The sequence below is a fragment of the Ambystoma mexicanum genome, chromosome 7p (genome assembly GCF_040938575.1).
Source record: "Ambystoma mexicanum isolate Mex_15411 chromosome 7p, UKY_AmexF1_1, whole genome shotgun sequence".
Taxonomy (NCBI): domain Eukaryota; kingdom Metazoa; phylum Chordata; class Amphibia; order Caudata; family Ambystomatidae; genus Ambystoma; species Ambystoma mexicanum.
The window spans coordinates 345902682-345924366 of record NC_090939.1 but is presented as its reverse complement, the minus strand read 5'-3'; the positions used below and the strand labels follow the sequence as shown (position 1 = coordinate 345924366).

Genomic DNA, 21685 nt, shown 5'->3' with positions numbered 1-21685 from the left:
CCACCGGTCTTGTTACCGGTGGCCGCTATCCCTTACCGCCATACTCGGAATGAGGCCCAGTGACTTAAAGGCAAGTGGATGGCATAAGAAAGATTGTGTGTAGCAATAGACATGGTGGAGATAGGTAGGGTGGTGGGGTCATGAAGGAAGTAGAAGACTGGCAGAGTTAGTGCACCTGCAGATAGGATGGGTGCATGGGGGTAAACACAGTCGGGGTAGGGTGGCTGTGAGTAGAAATAATTCAAATAGCGTGAGTGGATGGATGAGCAGAGCATAGGGGTATTGTGAGTGGGTAGGTGTACAGAGATTGGGGTAGAATAGCTGGGCAATTGTAGAGACAACAGAGATATAGATGGGTGCTAGGGTATAGAGGATGGATATCCAGTCAGTGGGGGTAGAGACAATAGGAAAAGAGATAGTACATTTAGGGTGCACGTGTGAGTGGAGGTACAGAGAATCGGAGAACAGCAGATGGGTATGGATACACAGTTTAAATTATGGTGTCTTCACAGGGGTTGAAATCATACAAATAAAGTGGATGGCTGTGAGTACAGAAGAAGGTAGAAGAGTGGATTGGTTTAGGTAGAGAGGGTATGCATTTGGTGGGGGTGTATAAACATGATGGTAATAGATAGGGTTGAAGTAGAATTAGTGTGCATACAGAGAGTGGATGTACACATATTAAACATAGCGTGAGTGGATAGATAGAGGTAGAGAGGAAGACAATAGAATGGATAGGAGTACAGTGTGTAGGGTACAGTGGGTGCACATAGTATGGGTAGGTCGGAATATAGACATTGAGAGTACAGAGGGTACATCATAATTGGAGGAGGTTTGCACAGGCTCAAGATGTATGAAAGGAGCACTGGTGTGCGTATTGAATAATGGGTGAACGTTTAACAGTTTAAAAGCATGCTGTGCCTATTCTATATGAAGAGAGAATATACATCTATGACTTTACATGAGTAGAGCATGTACGGCCACTGCTTGCCGCACTATGTATTCTCTATGTGAGTGGAGAATGGACTGCAAAGGCCCCTGCTATGTCTAAACTATGAGAATGAAGCAGGCACTGTCAAAGCCCATACAGTGACTGTTAGATGTGGGGTGCAATTGCATTGCTGATGCACATACTGTGCCGATTCCTCATGAGGGGAGCATTCACAACCAAGCCCATACTGTGACTGTTATATATGGGCTGAAATTGCACCGCTTAGGCCCACACTGTGCCTATTTTTTCTTGTAGCAATTTGCACTTGGGAAACCATTTTGTGTCTCTTTTACATAAGGGGAATCTGCTCTACTGAGCCCATTCCTATGTTCTTTTTGAATGGAGCTTTAACTGCTAGGGCTAATGTTACTTACATTGTATGTGAGGGACATGTATACTGCTGAACCCATGATGCAACCATTCCATTTTATACAAGCTTGCACTGCTGATTTAATCTATTCTATACAATGGATGCTTGCACTTCCATGGCTCATGCTTACAGAGTCTGTGTTGAGGGAAGGTTGCCTTATACCACTGCAGCCCACCGGGTTCTATTCTACTTTAGGGAATGTCTTAATACTGAGGCCAACATTGACCTGTTCTGTGCGAGGGAAGCTTGCAATAATTCTTTTGATGGTGACATATTTGTGAGGAAAACATTCACTTGTACTGCCAAAGTTGATTTGGACTATTTGTAGAAACTTGCACTACTGTGTCCAATTCAGTACCTGATATGTATGTGAACATATTGTTCTACTGATGGCTAGTATTACCTGTGCTAACACGCACGCTCATGTTGTCCTGGTATGTGTTTGTGTCTGGTTGTTGTGTCAATGAAAGTTGCAGTGCGGCTGCCCCCAATGTCCCTATTCTGAAAAGTATCTTGCTCTGCCACCCCACCAAACTCACCAGATTGCAAGCTCCAGAGTATTCAACCCCTTCTTCACCTCTTGGCGGTAGGACAGCTTTTACACTACTGAGGCCCATGCTGTAATCATTCTATTTGATGGAAACTAACACTGCTGATGCAATCTTTTCTATATGATGAATGCTTCAACTTCTGTGGCTCATGCTTACAGAGTCTGTGTTGAAGGAAGGTTCACCCCCACCAGAACGTTTGGATCTAGGTGCGGAGAGGATCTTGTAGCCATCAGGGAGGAGAGGGTCAACACGTGTGACAGAACAGGCCATGAACCATGCCTCGGTGAGACAGAGAACATCGAGGTTGAGTTCTTCCAGGAAATGGCAGATGTCAGAGGAGTGTTTAACAGCTGAGCGAGAGCTGAGTGTGGCAATGTGGAGAAGGTTGCCTCCCTTGAAAGACTTCTGGAGGGTGGTACAAATCAGAGGTACTCCCTGTGTAAGTGTAGAAGGAGCCTGAGGGAGGGCAGGAGAGGAAGGAGGCAAGGAAGCCAAAGAAGGGGGAGAAGGGACAGCAGACAAGGAAAGGAAATTGATATGGTGCAGGAAGCACAATTCTGTGGCACCCCAAGCCCAGTTCTAAAATGTTGTCACACAGAGTTGAATGCTGGTTCTAGATTTGTTTAATGTGTCAACACATGTGCTCTACATGGCCCTGCCAGAGACTAAACCTCATATCAAACAGTTTGGTGTCGAAATGATTTAATGTAAATAAACAACACATTTTCTAAATCAAAGTGATTGGATGGTGCATTGCTGTATCTGTGTATAATGCGTTTTTCCAAATTCAGTTTTACCAATGCTGAAGATAATGCAACACAAATCTATTTACATACAAATGCAGTACATGGTTGATAAACATGAGGAAAGAAAAAACAGGTTGCTGGTTTTCTGCTTCTGCGCATCGTTTGAGAAATGTTGGAGATGCATCAGTTTTGAAGTCATAGTTACATTTCATCATGGTTCTTTTCATAAGCCAATATGCACTGTGTCTTTTTCTAAATAAATGTTATATTATTTGAAATTGTTGAGTTCCCTCTGTAAAAAAAAAAAAAACACCCACACTATTGAATGCACCAAAAATACAAGATTATTCTTTACTACTAGACATAATGTATATATTGGATTCACTTATGTTATAGATAGTCAAATGCAAACAAATACATATTTCTTGCCTGTGCATGTTGCCAGGCAAATCCTTAAGCAGTCAAATGGAGTTCAGACCAGTTGTCAAAATACAAACAACTTGAAGTTATCTGCTAATTCAGGCCTTTCATTCATCATCTGATAAACCCTTTAGGTGTGCTGCACCCACTGCAATAAAGGTTTTCCGTAGTAAAATACATAAGAAATACATTGAAGTACATGTAGCATGTCTACCGATGCAGGTTTGTTGTGCAATCACACAATTCGACATCATAATGATGAGAAAACTTCACAACAAGGGTTTTGAGGGAATATGGTTTTGAGTCCAAAGTTGAACCCACCCCCCTGCCCGCCCCACACACTTTCACATGTCTGAATATGTTGGGCCTATCCACTAAGGGTGTACAAAGACTCAATCAAAGAATATGATGTCAAACGACATTGTGTGGGAATATTTAACCTTCATATAAATCCAAACCCATAACAAGTACAGAAAGCTCTGGAATTCTGGAAAGTCTGTAGATGGAAAACAACGCGATAGAGGATCAGTGCTGAAATGGGATAACACCATGGAGATCATGGGAAGAATCCCTAGCTGGCCTTATCCAGAGGGCACCTGTAGCATAACTTTGCCTGAATAGGACCTGATTTTCTGAAAAATATTCCAAAATAGAGGCCAGAAGACATTGCTGACAGAGTGGAGTAACCCGAAGCTATAACAGTCAAAGCTGGTTCAATGTCATACAAAAAATAACCTAAACCTGTCTATAAACAACCAGAATAGAAGTTGACAATCCTTTAAACAATAATGTCCCTAGGCCACATAATGGTTTGGGTTCCCATGAAAATCACTTGGAGGCTGGTTTAATATGTTAATATGGAATGATGTAGCATTTTCAGAATACAATGTATTTTTCTTTCTGGCCATCTTCAAAGCAAATGGAAAACTCTTTGGACAATTGCATACTAAACCAAACCTGTGTTTTCACAGTTATATTCTAATACTGGATCTCTGAAGTGGTGTACTACATTCCACAGTTCCCTAGTAGCACTAGTTCAGTCTTTGTCCTGGTGCAAAAATGCAAGGAAAGTGCATGTTTTTTGCTTTAGGGGCCTTTGCCATAGTGCTTATACCATGGAAAATTGCACTTGTTGCAGTCCAAATGTTTTGTAATGTGGCCTCATGTTTGTGCACGTTATCCTAGCGCTAATACGGTGCAACATTGCACTTGCACCAGTGCAAACTTTCTGAAATCTTGCCCCTGGTGCCTCCATTGTTTTGCCATTAATAGTGTGTTGCTGAGTGATGCAGTCCACCATTTGATTTCCACATGCTGTTCTTACAAGAAGTATCTAGTATTTAAACATCTATGTTAAAGTAGTGTTACCTCATGCACATGAGGTTTCTGCATAATGAAAAACTGCATTTCTGAAGGTGTAGAGAGGCAGGTCTTTTCAGGGCAACTTCGTATTGCTTGAATTATTTCTATTACCTTATCATGGTCTTTAATTTGTGAAAACAACTCGCTTCCATTAGAGAAAACAATACTCAAAAGTCAAAAGCTTACCTTGAGTTCCTTGTGAACAAGCAGCCACGCAACGACCCCCAACGCATGCCGATTAAGCTCTAATTACTGCAAGACGTTTGTTTTATGCTAATAGAGTTCCTCTATGATGTCTGATATTGCAATACTATTAGAATGTTCAAGCCGGATGTGCTCCAGTTAATATCAGAACCATTCTCCTAAACTACATTGTACCGATCAAACCCTATTGGAAATTAGCGAGTTTTTCAATTAAAAAGGGGTTTCATTTGGGGCAACAGGTATTTGTTTTATGTAGTATTTATCGCACAAGATGCTTTTTCACTTTTAACAGTAAGTAACCCTGTTGTGTTTCATTAGTATTTTGTCAAACATTTTAATTATATTGTTCAAGTCAATGACTCGCTGGAGTTCCTAATGTAGTTTGAGGATAATTGGATTTTCATGGAGGTCACAAAAGGCTGCCGGAAACATAATGAGATGACATTTTATCACACTGATCGTTTCCCTGACCATGCATATAAATATTGTGTTGCCATTAACATGCAGTTTTTGCCATTTTCTGTACAATACATACTACCACTTGTTTAAAGAGACATTCCGGCCAGCACAGAAATGTGTGTAAGAAAGGCCGGTCAGATGGATAGTTGTGTATTTCTCATATAAGCATGCCATACCAACGTTACCAGCTATGCAAGCAAGATATGGAAACATGAACACATGGCTGGTGTGAATAACGGTTCACATATTCAGGCAGGTTGTAGCAATCTTGGGTTGCCAACGTGACATCTTCACGATGAAATAACTATAAACCATTATTTAATTTGGAATGTTATTGTATGTGAATAAACAGAGATAAGTTGAGAAGTGGACATTGTTTACAAAGACACGCATTTCTATGGGTGTGCTTCAAATTACCATTTTTTTTCTCCAGATGCTCCAAAATTTGTCTCAAATCAAACAACATACTATTCCTGGGAAGGAAATCCAATTAACATTAGCTGCGATGTGGCATCCAATCCTCCGGCATCAATTACCTGGAAACGTGAAAAACTGGCATTACTTGCAGATAACGCTACCAATAGAAAGACATATGGCCTTGAAACCAAAATGCTATTAGAGGTAAGATTAAAATGGGATATTTCTGAAATTGCAAATTTCTTGCTCATTGGTCATCGCATTATACTTTCTGTAAACTATATACGCATGTACTACAGGGCTTCAGAAAGTAGCGAGGTAAGATTTGAAAGGTTCAATATGTCATGCTTTCTAATTTGAGAAATGTCTTTTTTTAACGTGCAGTCCATAACTACACAGTAGACTATTAAAAACGCGAGAGTCCTCAGACTTGTCACTTCTTCCACGTGTCCCAAAAGGTAGAGCTTTTCGGGTATGCGCACAGGTTTGACATAACTGGTTTGACTGGATTCGACTTTGCATCAATATAAATGGAGACAAGTCAAAAGTCTGGATACTTGGTGGATGGCATTCCAAAAGGCAGGAGCATTATTATGGCACTCTGGGTGTGCTGAATTGCCATCTGGCAAGGGTGTGAAAGCCCTGGCTTTTTTGATTTTGATTAAATAATAAAACAATGTGGGAAATTCGATCTCCTGAAATGGAAATTTGCTGACCAGATTCTCTTTCATAGGTTCCATGCCAAAAGCAAAGTGCGTACTTCTGCTCTGCTGCATCAGTATCCTGATGTTCAGTGCCTGTTCTACCAGTGGCACAGAGCAGGATCATATCTGTGGCTGCCCTCTTGACAGCTGCAGTGGCAGCCAAGTCTAGGTAGCACAGAGGTTGCATTTAGGATATTCACAGCTGTTCCAAAAACTGCATAATTCTGAGTATGATGTCCCGGTGGCTGTTAAACTGTAATAATTAGCCAAACCTGAGTTAGGGCATGGTGGCAAGCATCTCTCATAGTTAGCCCAGCCACATATAATTAATATCAGATATATGTCAGCCCTGTGGGTCCAGTTCAGTTGTGGGAGGGTTATGCACATTCTTTTCAGGCAAGGCTCTACCTGCCCACTGGAAGTACTGTAGTCTTGGTGGATTGCCCCACTTAAACACCCTTTCCTCAGGGTTAGCCACCCAACAGGAAGCTGCCCTGGAAAAAGGAAGCAAAGGGCACTCCAACTCACAAAGGGCTAGACCTCACTCCAGGGTGCTTCATTTCTAAAGTCCTTTGTTTCTGTTGAGAAGGAAGAGGGGGTAGTGTGTCCAGGGAAACATCTGTACAGGTGGGATAAGATTCTGTGATCTTGTTTCTTTCTGCCTCTCTCTCCCTTTTCTGTACCCTCCACTTCCTGTAGCACAAAGCACGTTGGCTGTGATGTCAGAAGGGAAAAGTCCAATAATTAAAAGAGCAGTGACTGGACCCCTTCAACAGGCTAGCTTTAGTCCAATCACCTGTAGACATTTGCCTTGAAATGAAGGGGTCCCTCACCACTTCTTTGAATTATCTTGGGAATCATCTCTGGAAGATTGTGTTGGACCCTTATTAGAGAGCAGTCCTTTCTGAAGTCCTCCATTTGTGTGGTTAAGGTAAGTGTTCCAAAGCAGAGGCAAAGGCACACTTTGTTGCCTAACTATCCATTATAGATATTTAGGGTGAACTCTGCTGTTGTACAGAGACCTGAATCTCTTTCAGCCACCCTGTTGCCTATAATCTCACAATTTTGCAGGATCCCTGAAGGTGTGTGCCAGCCTCCCCCCTGTTTGGGAGCCTGAGAATAGGACTAACCTTTGCCCTTGAGATCCTGCAGGAGTGTGTGTTTTTTTTACAGTGTTTTCTAGTTATTATTTTACATGGTGGCTTTGATTGCAGTATATAATTTAGTATATTATCATAAAACCTTGATTGGACATTCCTTTTTTTTATTGATATACATTGCTTTTGGGGTTGCTGCTGTACAACATTCACACCCTCCTTGACAGTATAGGCTTCCCCCAGAACACATTGCCACAGAAGGTGACAATTGCCTGTTTTACCTTTATGATTGTGTTGGCTCTTGGTTTGTAGAAGTGTTAGCCCTATGCGGGTGCTTTAGCCTCTACTCATCCTTGTATTCATGTGTGGCAGAAGTTAATTCTTCTCACTGGACAATTAGGAAAGGGAATGCATATAATTAGTTTTTGTATAGGAATGTGTAGTCTAAACTAGATAATAGGGCATGATTACAGGATTGCTGGATATATTTAACCCAAAACAAGCCGCCATTGTCTGGTCTCCTTACTTTCTTAGAAAACGTTTTTAATGACTTTTAATTTTTTTGCCCCATCAGAGCATTTCAGGTATCACAAATCCTGCAAATCCTATACCCTAAATCCCCTGCATCTCAACTTGTACTCTGTGTTGCTCCTTAGCAAATTGTAAGTGCATACAGACGATGGGACATCAGGCTGCACAGAATTTACAGGCACAGTTACCACTCTCCCCCAGCGAGTATGGTGAGAGAGGATGTGGTGTTTCCTATGGTGGGCATTGCCTGCGGATGCCATGTTCTCAGAATACCAGCATTATATCTGGGCAGGTTAATGCTTTGGAAGAGATGCTGAGCAGCAGGCATGTCCTGGGAAACATAAAAGGGGAGAAACAGGTAAGTGGCAATTGTGCAAGGTCTGGCTGATTGTTATTGATTATGGCTATATTCTTGAACAATATTCTCGAACAATGGCGCAATGCTTTGGCAAAAGTCACCATTGTGGGAGGTTTCAGGATATGCCCCGCTGCCCCTCATCCAACAAAAGAGATGACACACCTGATAGGGCCAAAAATGGGTTTCAGCATGTCCAAGAGCAGCCTATCTCATGAATAGAGGGTAAAGAGACCGAGAGAGCCTTTGACTGGTTTAACTAAAAATGCATTTTCAGACTCTAATTGGTAAAGCTATTACCATTGCTCTAGTAAAGAAAAGGGTGGTTCCAAGACCAGAAAATAAAGAGGCACCAATACAGATGCTAACAGGGCCCACCATTGTGGAATATCTGGAAGATTTCCTGGGATTAGGGATTACCGAATAGTGCATTTAATTTACTGTTTACTATCCAAATAATGTATAGTTGGTCCAAGTATTTGGCCGGAATAGTGAGCCAAATAGTTTTAAAAGACTGCACAATATGGGGTACACTAGGGCAAGACCTGGTGACGCCCCCCAATAAAACTGCACAATTGCAGTGGTCACTGAGTTTTGCCCTGGCAGCGTCGGCAGGCTCCAGAGCTGCGTTTTCTTCCAAATAGGTGTGAGGGGCCACCGGGTCTTACTCTGGCAGCTCTGGCAGCTCTGGCAGCTCTGGCAGCTCTGGCAGCTGCATTATTATCTTCCCACTGGAGGGGACTAGTGGTTTCACGTTCATGAGTATTCAGTCCTAGTCAGTATAAACAATGCTGTCACCAGACATTTACCAATTGCATTCAGTCCAGCTCCTTGAAGGATTTTTCCATATGTTATATATGAGAGGGCAGACGTCTGATTGGTCTCCTTCTGCTCAGTAGATCCACGGTGTGTTTGACGCAGTAGTTAATATATTAAGTGGAATGTTTCACACATCCTTTGAACTAAAACTAACACCCAAATCCTTAGCATTGATCTGTGGCATTTTTAGGAGTCCTCAGCATGATGTATGTTTCACTCAAGAGAGCAGGGTGGTTCCATGCGTCTGTTCTCATTTTTAATGTTCACTGGCAGGAGGGACTGACACCCTCGTTATAGTGTGGCCCAGGATTCTGTTGTTTACATTTTCTCCCTTTAACGTCATCCTCCATTGGCCAAGGAGATCTTGGTTGTTGCTACTGCAGGTTCTGGAAGTAGCCTAGGCCCTGGTATTTGCTTCAATTGCCAGGTCAAGTGGATCGCCCGGGAGCATGTTCTAAAGTCATCTAAACCACAACTTTTGATCTGGAGATTGAGCAACAGGGATATCAATGGGCTATCACTGCCACCAGCTGTGACAACGGAAGGACATGGTTGCAGGTGTTCTTCCACTAACATGTGACACAAACATCATTGGATCTCTTTCAGTCCTGGTGCAGTTCTCTTGGCCATTATATTTTGTGTTATGGAACCTCTAGTGTGCTCAACTTCCTTCTGAAGGGTTTTCATAAAGTTTTGTCAGTTCCTACTTTGAAAGTCAAATACCTGACAATTAAGACATATCATACACCTTGGGAAACTTTGAGGGTTGTTCATGATGTAGTACTCACATTTTGCTAATCCAGAATCAAATAGGTTGTGTGTATCCACCTCTTTGTTACTTAGACAAGAATTGTAAGAGAAACAAGCCAGCAGTCTAATTAATTTTGGGGTGTTGGTTTGAGGTGGTCATCTCAAAGGTTTATGAATTGGCAGATTTTGCACTCTCCCCATCAGTGAAATGTGGGGGTTGATTGGCTGAATGAAAGCCTCTTTGGATGAAACACTAGAGGTCCCTCTAATAGACAGCTTCTGGGCAACCACTTGTGCTTCACCAGCAAAATTCATGAATCGCTACATACTGTCCATCCCAGGCTCTGCTGTACAGTCCACAGTTCTAAAATTGCTTCATTTTCCAGGACTGATGCTGGAATGCCCAGTGAATAAAAGGGAGTGCATTTGACAATGCTGTGTAGATGTGTGGTGTGTTTAAGGGCAATCCTAGCTACATCTGCATATGGAGAAGGGGACGAGGGCAGCCAGGTGTGGGGCAATGCTTAGATTATGAACGTAATCCTCATTATTACAACTGCACTCCATTGTCACCTTATTCACAACCTGACCAACCCCTTCGGAGTCAACAGATCTGATCAGTCAAATACATTACATGTTTATAAACATGTTTATAAAAAGCTTCTGGGAGGAAAAGGTAAGGAAGTCTCGTATGGAGTAAGGTGATGTGGAATTTCAATTGTAGTAATCGAGAATACCTTACATAATCTAGGCATTCTCATGAAGTTGGTGTTTTTGGAACTTAGAATGTGCCCCACTATCCTTACCTGAAACCCCAGTAAGTGAGTAGGGAGAGGAACGTTATCACAGAACAGCCTTTGGATACCAACGCAGTGAATGATGTCACAACCATTTTATCCACACATCTAGACGGGATGATATTCCGAATCAGTATTGATACTTCACATTTACCAATCTTTCAATGTTAGGTTGACTGGTGTGATAAATGAGCAGTATCTACTTCACAATTCAAAGATCATTCCGAGATTGGTGGTAGTCATGGCGCTATTTGCGCAATGACTGCCACCAATAACGGGTCCGGCACCGGTCTAGTTCAATGGGGACTTACCGGTGTAGTCCGACCTTTGCGGGACCGGTAAGTCCCCATTAAAAATACCATTCCCCATTCCCATTTGAGCCCCCATAGGGCTCAATGGGAATGGGTAGGGCCCAAATAACGGGTTTGCGCAAGTCAAGCACGATATTTGCACCCTGGTTCCTTTGCGGGTCCCGTCCATAATGCCTGGTCAGACCAGGCGTTACTGGAGGGACCCGCTAAGGGACCGTGTAATAGGGCGGTAAGGGATTACTGGCACCGGTCTCCTTACCGGTGCCGGTATCCCTTACCGCCCTACTCGGAATGAGGCCCACTCTCTACCTTGGAATGAAAACATACTCAGAAAATATGTATGTTGCTGTTTTGGAATTATAGATATTGATAATGTGTTTTTCTCAGTAAGACAAGACAAGACAAGAGTACCATTTGCATTATGTCTACTATATATATTTGAAGTTGTTATTAAATATAAGCATTTTAACAATATTAAAAAACACACTTTGCAATTTTACCAAAATAGAATGCATACATTTTATTTGCTGGTTTAGCAATACAATATAGCCTCTACACTCAATGGCCCTCATTACGAGTCTGGCAGTAACCATGCCGATAAAACCGGCAGGTAGCCGCCGGACCCCTTATGATTTACAGGTGCCTGACTTGCCGGAAACACTGGGGCATTACAACCTTGGTGGTCCGGTAAGTCAGGTGCCGGTAATTGTAAATCCCCATTCCCATAGGACTCAATGGGAATAGGAACAACAGAAGCACAGGCACCGTTAATAACGGTGCTGGTGTTTCTGTGAAAGTCTGCGGCCGGGTGCCGTTCCGCCCGCCAGGTCTGCCCTGGTGGCCGGTACAGCACCCGGCTGAAGACTCACAGTTTGCCAGTCCGGAAAAAACGGTGCCGGTAAGCAGGGATCTTTTTTTATTATTTATGCATTTTTAGTTTACAAGAAACCTTACACAACATAAACACAAAAAGAAATGAAAAAACAAGAAAAAGTGTAAAGCATAAAATTTACAAAAGAAAAAAAGCATAGCTTGCATGAAAGTAAAAAGTTAAAAAAATACTAAGAAAGAGAAAAAGAACAATCATTTAAAAATGTAAACATTGTTTCTTATCCAAATCAGAACCAATAAATATAAGGAAAAGATTCAGAGCTAGAACCAATGAAACAGCAGTGCCCCAGTTACAACGACACCAAAACAGGTTCCTGGACACCTCAGAGTTACCAATTATATTATCCTTGAAAAACTTTTTTTGTTCCCTATCAAAGAACTTACACACAACAACCAAGTGTTTCAAAGTTTCACCAGAATCAATGACACCACGGAACCTACGTTCCTTCTCTGGTACCCTCAAATCAGCCAAGGTATAAATGCGGCTCCAATGCCTAATTTTCTCATAAACAGGTAGTTGGTTAAACCTGAAATGCAGTTAGTTCATATGTATTACTGGGCATGGATATTTCTGAAGGTAAAACAGGAGACATTGGGCCTCATTATACGGAATGCGGTAAACCATGGTGCTATTAGCACCATGGTTGCCGCCGGTACCATACCGGTACCACCATGGAGAAAAGGGGAATTACCACCCCATTCCAAGGTTGGCGGGGCGGTAATTCCCCCTTTTTCCAGGGCCCTTCCCCATTCCCATTTTTGCCCCATAGGGCTCAATGGGAATGGGGAAGAAGCTAATTACGGCACCGCAAATTGCGGTACCATAATTAGCACCAAGGTCCCTTTGCGAGTCCCAACTTTAACGGCTGGTCTACACCAGCCGTTAAGGTCGGGTCCCGCAAAGGGACCTTGTAGTAAGGTGGTAAGGGTTTACCGGTAACGGTGCCCTTACCGGTACCGGTAAACCCTTACCACCTACCGTGTGATGAGGCCCATTCTGTTGCATTAACAAACTGAGAGTATTCTACAAAGCTGGTGTACGAGTGGATACCATCCACTGTCTCAGCCCAGTGTAGCCTTAAAAGAAGCTTTTTAATATGACCTGGTCCTAGAACCAAATCATCTTCCGAGGCACAGTACACAACAGCTCAGAGGATATCCTACCGTTGAACTCTGTCAAGGACGGGACTGAGCCATCAAGCTTAGCAGCCTTAAGACTTTCATAGAGGGAATTATTAGGAGGAGCAATTATTCTTTTAAAAAAGGAGAGCTGTCTCCAAACGTACCTTGCCTTTAATGACACAAGACACAGCTTGTCTCTAATAATGGCATTTGGAATAGTCATAGAAAGGCCAAGAACGCCTATTCAAAGTCTACCCAATGGGGGAAATTTGATTTGTGCGATGGGGAGCACAGTAAATCAGAATATGACCAAAGTTAGAATACTGCATGCATTACCTATGGCTGAGAGTGCCAATTGCAATTGTTATGGCTTTGAAGCACTTTGTGGTGGAATACTCTTTGCAGGACCACAGTGTGTGCGTGCATGGAAATCAAAAGAGCATTATGTTACAGTGCATGTGAATAGTACATAGAATTGGGTGAGTATTCAATTACTGGCAGAAGTGAATAGTTTAAAACATGATACAAATTAGTCGAACAAGTGCAGCACAGAATACTTCCTCTTTTCTTCAAGATATACGTCAAGAAATCAAATCCTCTCTTAAAGCGTACATGATTCAACTTCAACCTAGGTCGCTTAAATCTGTCCTGGACGTAACATCCTAGGGTGCCAACAATCTTAGTAAACAACTGTCCACTGTACTCGAGGCTCAGAACCAGCAACTCCTAAGTAGGGCTTTACCAGCGTCCTCGCAAAATCAATTACAAGAGGTTCTACCGCCAGGGCCCTTAATGAGCAGTCAGCACTCATTACCGGTGAGGGAACTAGCATTCCCTAATCAAACTGGTCTCGAAGGGTCGTCTCAGCCATCTATGCAAAATTTGCAAGACAAAGTTAAATTTGCACTCGAGGCATACATATCCGAGAACCAGGGATAAACAGTCGGAGCTTATGCCCCTGGGACAGCACAAAGCATCCCTCCAGCTCTGGGATCCCTCTTGAAGGGCCCCTCTGTTATAAATCAGCTTGATATGGTGACCATATTATTCAAGATCATAGCTCTAACTACAAAGAACAATTAGAAGAAAGCGTAAGGGCCCCCATAAAAAGATTCGAGCCACAGCAGTCTGGGCATGGATCAACAGAGCAGGATTGCTGTTAAGAAAAATAAAGGTTTCCATGTTCATGAGTGCAAGGCACCATCTCCTAGTTTTCAAGTGGTTAAATTAACCAGTGATCTAGTGGTTTAGCCATAATAAATTTCTATTGGAGTCCTCAGAAGATAAAAAACGATGATTTTTTGCAACAAATTGTATTGATTCTTGCTGCGTTAATAGCAGATTCACAAATCACCCACACTATAATTCTGGGTGATCTAAATCTTCATTTGCACCCTGGCATGGACATTGAACTAAGAGGTAATGAAGAAATATGGTCAATCCTTATGGGTGAGCGAAACTTTATAATGCTAAATGGAAGTGTGCCAGGTGACATGCCCTCAAAGCCTACATGGCACAGACAGTCCCAGTACGGGACACTGGATTATGTTTACATATATATTTACATATTTATATTTTATGAATCTTATTAAATCCTTGAAGATGGTATACTCCAATTTAAGTGATCATAATAGTTTATAGTTAGAGTTTTCACTTCCGATACCATCAAACCAAATGCAGTTGAATATCAATGTTACAAATCTCATTTCAAATAATCAACGTAATCGGCTGAAATGGACAGGGTCAAAATTAGAACATCTCAACCTACTTTTGCGTAACCTATATCTTACGCTGATTCAAAATCCAGAGAGGGACTATGTCCATGAGATGCAAATTTTTGTGCAAACAACTCATGCAGATCTTAGTAGAACACAGAAGCATAGCCATAGCTTTGACGATAGTCTACAGTAAAAAAGCACAATTAAGAAGAGAAATTTGAAACCTAAATTGATCAAATAATACTGATAAAAGTACAAAAATAAAACACCTTAAGGCGAGCTATAAAATGTGGCAAAATGAGAGGCGAATTAATAACAATATACGCGATGACGAACAAATGCTAAGATATGTTACCAGCAAATCAACAGCTGGTATCTGGTCCCTACTGAATCAAACCATTAGCGGCCATCAAGCCACGACTCAAATTAATTCGATCTCATGTAACGACTGGCAGTGTTACTTCCACAGCATCTATACAACACCTTTCCCGAACATGAATGTGTAATTTACCAAAGAAGGTGGTGGTCATGAATTTCCAGCTCAAATCGAGGACATGTTGTACTGCATAGGTAAATTAAGTCATTCTCATGCCTGGGGTCCAGATGGCCTTCACAACGGCATGTTCAAAAAACATCCACAGGAATGGGCTGAGATTCTTTATCGAATTTTCAAAAATGCCTTTACAACTGGCAACATTCCAGATACGTGTAAGAAATCAATAATATTACCGATATTCAAAAAGGGTGATTGCTCAGACCCTAAATCATATAAACCCGTAGCGCTGTTGGATACCCCGGGTAAGATGTTTACTAGATTATTGTTGAGCTCACTAAATCAATGGGTCGATGACAAAAACATATTGGATCCCTTTCAAACAGGGTTCGTACCTGGTCTAGGGATATCAGTAAATATCATCACGCTTACTAACCTCATTCAGCGTGCGCGCCGCCAAAAACAACCATTATAGATCGCGTACATAGACTTCAAAATGGCATTTGATGCTGTCCCCGAGAATTACTATAAAAGAAACTTGCTATTCTCCAGTGCCCTTGGGCAATCCTCAAATGGGTGATTGAACTTCACTTGGACACCACAATCCAGATAAGGTTGGACAGTGCTGGGCTGTTAACATACACGATAAAAACAGAACAGGGCCTAAAACAAGGCTACTTATGAGCCTCAACGTTGTTCAACATTTTTATGTCAGATGTGGGTGGTGCGTTTGTGGGTTTGACTACAGATTCGCCCAAGCTAATGGGAGTCTCGATACAATGGTTGCTATACGCCGATGATATGGTGTTGATCTCCCAAACCCCGAAGGGTCTACGATTGTTATTTCAGGCTCTAGATCAATATGTACAGAGAAACTGCATAATGATTAATATCACCAAGTCTAAAGTGATGCAGGTTGGGTCCACTAATCAGCATACGGCTATCCTTTCATGGCCCCTCCAAAAGGAAACACTACCATCAGTTTCCTCTTAAACCTATTTAGGCATCTGCATTTCTAACCAATGGAGCTATGAAAGATATCATCATCAAATTGCCCAGAAACTACGAACATCTGTGTCGCAAGCTAGGATTATCAAGACCAAATTCTGTAGGTTTTTGTTACTTCCCTATTACAAACAAAATATCACCCCAATATTAACATATGGCTCCGAAGAAAAACAATGCCAGATATACACGTTTTGGACTCAAAAAGAAGGAGCTTTTTGGAAACAGTGCTTGGGGCTCCCCATGTCCGAGCCAATAGTTATTGTTAGACATGAATTAGGGCTACTTTCGTTATATTCTATGGCAAAATGGAAACTTTGTTATTTGTATCGCACATCTATTATGGGGGAAGTAACATCAGGATTGTTGAAGATTGCCTCTGGTTATTTGGAAACCTCCATGGACCCATTTCCCAAGAGCTGGCGTCTGCAAGTGCAGAAGGTTCTCAAGGGGGCAGATATTTCAGTAAAAATGTTGATAGAAAATCGCAATAAAGCAAAAACCAAACTATGGGAGTGTGATTGGATCAAAACAAGAACAGCCTGTTATGGCTACAAAAACGTCTCAGAAAATCCTTTTAATCTGAAGCGTTACAGTACTGTGGAAAGTTATCTGGTTAAATTTCCCAACTCACGCCTCTGAGATGATTATCTGTGCTTCAGACTTAAACTATGGGCCACTCTAGAGGTATTAAGTAGAAGAAAACTAATTGATCTAGAAGATGCACGATGTCAATTCTGCCACACTGCTATTGAATCACTGAAACACCTATGTACAGAATGTCCTATGACAAATGCACAAAGAATTTTACATCTTAAACATATGTTTGAAGATCAATGTGTCATGACTAGTGAAAATGTATGATTATTGTTATTTCACAATGCAAAAAAGGTGTTAGATATGCTACAATTAACTGGGCCTGAAAGGGAAAGCTAACAACTATAAATCGGGCATTTCTAATTCAAGCAAAGGAGTAGAATATCACAAGTGACCTGTAAAATGTAGTAAAAATCAATTTCATGTTTCATGTTCGGTTAACTGCAGGCACTGATGAAGTTACAAAATAATTCTAATCAGAAATAATCACTAACATTTGTTGAGTATGTTCTTTTTTTTCTCCTTTTATGTGTTTTTTCCTTTTTAGATATATTGGAAGATGTTTTTTAATTCTTTCTTTTGTTTTAATAAAAAACTTGTTTTTTATTTTTGTAAATTTTTGAAAGGTCATCATTTTTTCTTCACCAAACTAACTTATCTTAATAAAAAAAAAAAAAAAGAAGAAGAGATAAGCCTTGTGTACATTTGGTTGACAAACAGGATTTCTGCTTTGGATGCATTTGAATTAAGATGGATAGCAGTCATCCAGCCCTTGATGTTTTCGGTGGCAGATTGGGACCATTTCCCTATTATTAGCTTTCTATAGAAAAAGGACGAAAGTGTCATTGATGCATAGGAATGGCAATTTCATATCTACTTGTTGCTGCAGAGCAATTGTGTCTGCTGGGTTATGTACATTTGGGAGAGGATTGGAAATACAGCATATCCTGAGGGAATGCTGCAAGCTAGTATGGTAATCACAGAAAGGTACGTTAACAATATTTAGGATGCTACTGTTATTCATATGCGCATTGACTCGGTAAAGTGAGAAAGGAGGGTCCTAAGGTTAACTGCAATGGAGGCTGCACAGTGCGCAAGAATGAAAAGTGTGCATGAGATACAACCAGGAATCTAGAAATGCCAATAAAGAGCTATTCTGTGCATTGTGGATTTCATCAAGGTGGTATCAAACTGATATTTGCCCAGCACACCATTTTAATTGAGGTAGCTTGAATGTAATGTACATATATTGAGCATGTGCAGGGAACAAAGCATTTGCATTGATGCTGACAATGTCATTTTCAATGTCTTCTGAAGTCAGAAATGTTGATCTGAAAAAGACATACTAGCTAGTGAAAATGATGTGCTATTTAATATAAGTAATATGAGCTCTTTGGAGCCAGAGCTGGGGCCAGAAACTATTTTCAACGTTTCCTTAAACTATAACAATGTACGTGGCCCATTTCAGCGAGTGTCTTTTTTGCGTTCATGTCTGGTCTGGAGGATGGGGAACATTCCTTTGACACGCTAAATGCGACTTAGTTCACGAACTGTATGGGCTTAAGGACATTACAATACTGTGGCAGGAAGACTATCCCTGAATACCCCACATATAAAATTCTGATTTATAAAAATCTAAGGCTACTTGATGCCTAGAGAAGAATTCACTTTCCTTGCTCTTTCAAGCCTCTGTAAATCATTGGCCTCAACTTGTTGCTGCTTCCAAAATGCCACTAAATCAGAAGATGTGATAGCGATTTGTCCAGCATGGCACTAAGGCCGCGGAATGGAATGTGCTTAAACACCAGCTTGAACTTGAGCAGTGTTTGGATTAGTATAATCCGTTCAGAGCTCCCTTGTGTGGACATGTTCCACCAAAGCATTTCAGTCTGTTTGAATCCTAAAATAGCAGCTTGTGGTCCAGACATTGAAGAGACCTGGAAAGCAGGACGACGTATGGGTGTCTGACTCATGATGCGTTTTTTCTAGTGTCGACGTCTGCTAATCCTTCTTCTGAAATGTTTGCTAACATGTATAAATCATCAGTAGTTGGATCATGGAGAATCTGATTGTGGAGTCTATTTGAAACAAAGGGTTGCGTCTACTTGCAACCCGATTGTCTCACTCACTGAATATGAATGAAGTGTCAAGCTCATCAGACTGAGCGTCAGTTTTGATAGGTGTATGCGTGAAGTAGGAAGCACAGATGAATGAACAAGATTTACCCCCAGTACACAAGGCTGATGAACAAAGGACGTGACAAGTAATGTGTGGTTTCATCCTGCTGCCACCAATCTGTGCATACTGGTCCCCTGGTTCACAGTGGAGCCCTCTTACAAAGTCAAGCTTCAAGTGAAGAGTGTCGCATTATATCCCTCATTTATATGTGCAAATATTTAATACCTGGACGCCACACCCATCTGGATTGAGGGCTGCCGTAAGTACCAACCTCAAGTTTGTCTGGTGTATGTGTCAGAGCTAGGGAGCATCACGTGCAATGAAAATAGTACATTCCTATCCATACTTCATGGATTAAAGGTACAAGATGTCAATAATGATTGTAGGCATCTATTTTGGAAATGGCGACTTCAATTTGGGGTTACAGTTATTCATACCATGGCCTGAAAAGACCACATTTTGTCCTGCACTTCTCGCAGTGTCTAGAATGAGAAAGGTTAGGGATCATGCAGGCGAAAGAGCCACATAGGGAGTATTGTCCTTTGAGAATAGAGAACATTCTTTTGAATTTACACAACAGTAAAAAGGACCTTGCATTTTCCCTCTAGGCATACTGATTTACATTGCAGCCCCTCTTTTTCATTTCTGCTAGTTGAATGAATGAATGAATGATTGCTCATTCATAATGTGCCTATACCCAAGTGTATCAACGTGCCACCATGCAGGGCGGGGAGACAAGGGAAGACAAAGACAAAATGATCTTACAAGGCATAGTACATTGGAATTGTGCAAGTGCATAGACAAGTGCAGGATAGGGGTGGGAACCAAGTGCACCCAGTCAATCAGAGGTGTGGTAAGTGCTGAGAGGTGCCACTCTCATGGGTCATTGACCAAGTGCAGTCATGATGATGTAAGTGCAAGGCCAGAAGGCAAGTGTGTGAGAGGACTGGCGCAGTTGCCTGGGACTTGTGAGACTTGGAGGTACCCCAGGCAGCCAGTCAGCAAACTGTGCAGAAATGGAGAGAGAGAGATGGAGAGAGCGGAGAGATGGAGAGATAAGGCAGAGGAGAATAGGAATGTCTTAAGGAGTTTCCCAAACTTAAGGAGATCCAGCTCAAAATGCAGAGTGGCACGGAGGCTGTTCCAGAATGAAGCCCCTGCAGAGGATAAAGATATCCCTCCAAATCTCTGCTTGGAGAACCAGCTCACTCACAGAAGGTTGGAGGTACTTGAGCACAGGGCTCAGGAAGGACAGTATTTAGGTGGACATTGTTGCAGATAAGTAGGTCCCCAGCCCCAGAAAGCCGATTGGACAATGCAGAGGGTCTTGAATTTGATCATTGCAGTGACGGGAAGCCAGTGGAGGGATTTCAGCACCAGAGAGATGTGGTCCCTGGGCTTGAGGCCAAGGATAGGTCTTGCAGTTCTGTTCTGGATAAGTTGCAGAGGGTGCAGAGTAGAAGCATGGAGGTTGGGAAAGAGGCTGTTGCAGTAGTGCAGCCTTGAGAGAACAAGGGCTCGGAGATAATGAGCCTGTGGGGGAAAGTGAGGAAAGGTAGAATACCTCTGAAAGAGTCAAAAACCTATATCAGGGAGGTTAGAATGAAGATACAATATGCACCAATGAGTAAGTTGCAGAATGTTAGATCTTTTTGTGATACAACTGTCAGTCAAACGTGTATGTCTCTACACATTTTGCAACTATTGCAGGATGAAGGCAACAGAAGGATTCATAACTTTGGGGTAAGACATGATCTCAAAGTGTCAGGCATTTGTGAGTACAGCATCTTGTGAGGTGAAGGAAAACTGGACAACGTTTACTGGAATTGTCTGATTAACTAGGCTATTTAATGGGATATCTTCATAAGGTAAATACAAAAATACAAAAATGAATGTTCTGTCAAAGTAAACCATATAATGTGGCTCTGATATAAGAGGCAATCAAAGAATTGAATATGCTGTATTGTCTTGGAATCACAGAGCAAGTGGCAAATGTGGAATGGGTTTCCCAATTGGCGGTTGTCCATACGGCCACTGTGATGTGTGTAGATCTTAACAACGCAAAGAGAATGTCATGGCTGAAAGGGATCAATTGCCTAATAATAATAGTAACACTCCTGGAAAATATGCCAATGTTTCAATGAAAGAGCTTGCCTGAGCATTTCATCACAATAGGCTACAGGAAGCTTCAAATCATTCTTCATAACTTCATAAACTGGGTGTCTTTTGGGTCCATCTCAGCAACAATCTTTCAGACGATATTGTTCATACCTTTATGGGAACGTAGCTGCTTATAGATAATATTTGCTGACAATAAGTATGATATGTGACATGATGAGAAGTATTTAAAGGTGATGCATATATCGAAGTAAGCGGCACTTATGATTCAAAAGGATATGTTCAAGACCAAGGGAAGTATTGATTTGGCTTAACTTGGACCTTATACCTCAGGTTAGTCTGTCATTACAGCCACGTAAACATGCCAAAACGCCTGTTAAAGTATTGCAGTGCATGGGTTCCATTATGAACCTCCTCTCATACAATTCTAATTCTCACAATGAAGGCTGTAATCTTTGGTATAGAGTGCCATGTACTAATAGCCATAAAGGCCTTCAGGGGAGTCAGGATTGCTTGGGGTCATGACCTTTCCCCAACATATAGACCTCATATTGGACAGGGGCAATGACTTGGATGCAGATCATGATCCCATAATCGTGACTCTCTTGCTCGGTCTATGATGCTCTATTATAATATTGTTTAAATGCAAAAAGTGAAATAAACGTTCTCTGTTTAAAGA

At 41.6% G+C, this 21685-nt stretch overlaps 1 protein-coding gene across 4 annotated transcripts in view; it reads left to right on the top strand.

Annotated features, from left to right (window-relative positions):
- Positions 1 to 21685, top strand: part of NCAM2 (neural cell adhesion molecule 2) — a 1850180-nt gene that overhangs the window by 1203257 nt on the left and 625238 nt on the right. For all 4 annotated transcript variants that reach the window (XM_069636393.1, XM_069636392.1, XM_069636394.1 and 1 more), the window contains one exon: positions 5537 to 5724. In XM_069636393.1, the coding sequence (XP_069492494.1) occupies positions 5537 to 5724 (188 nt within the window). The remainder of the gene's footprint in view (positions 1 to 5536; positions 5725 to 21685) is intronic.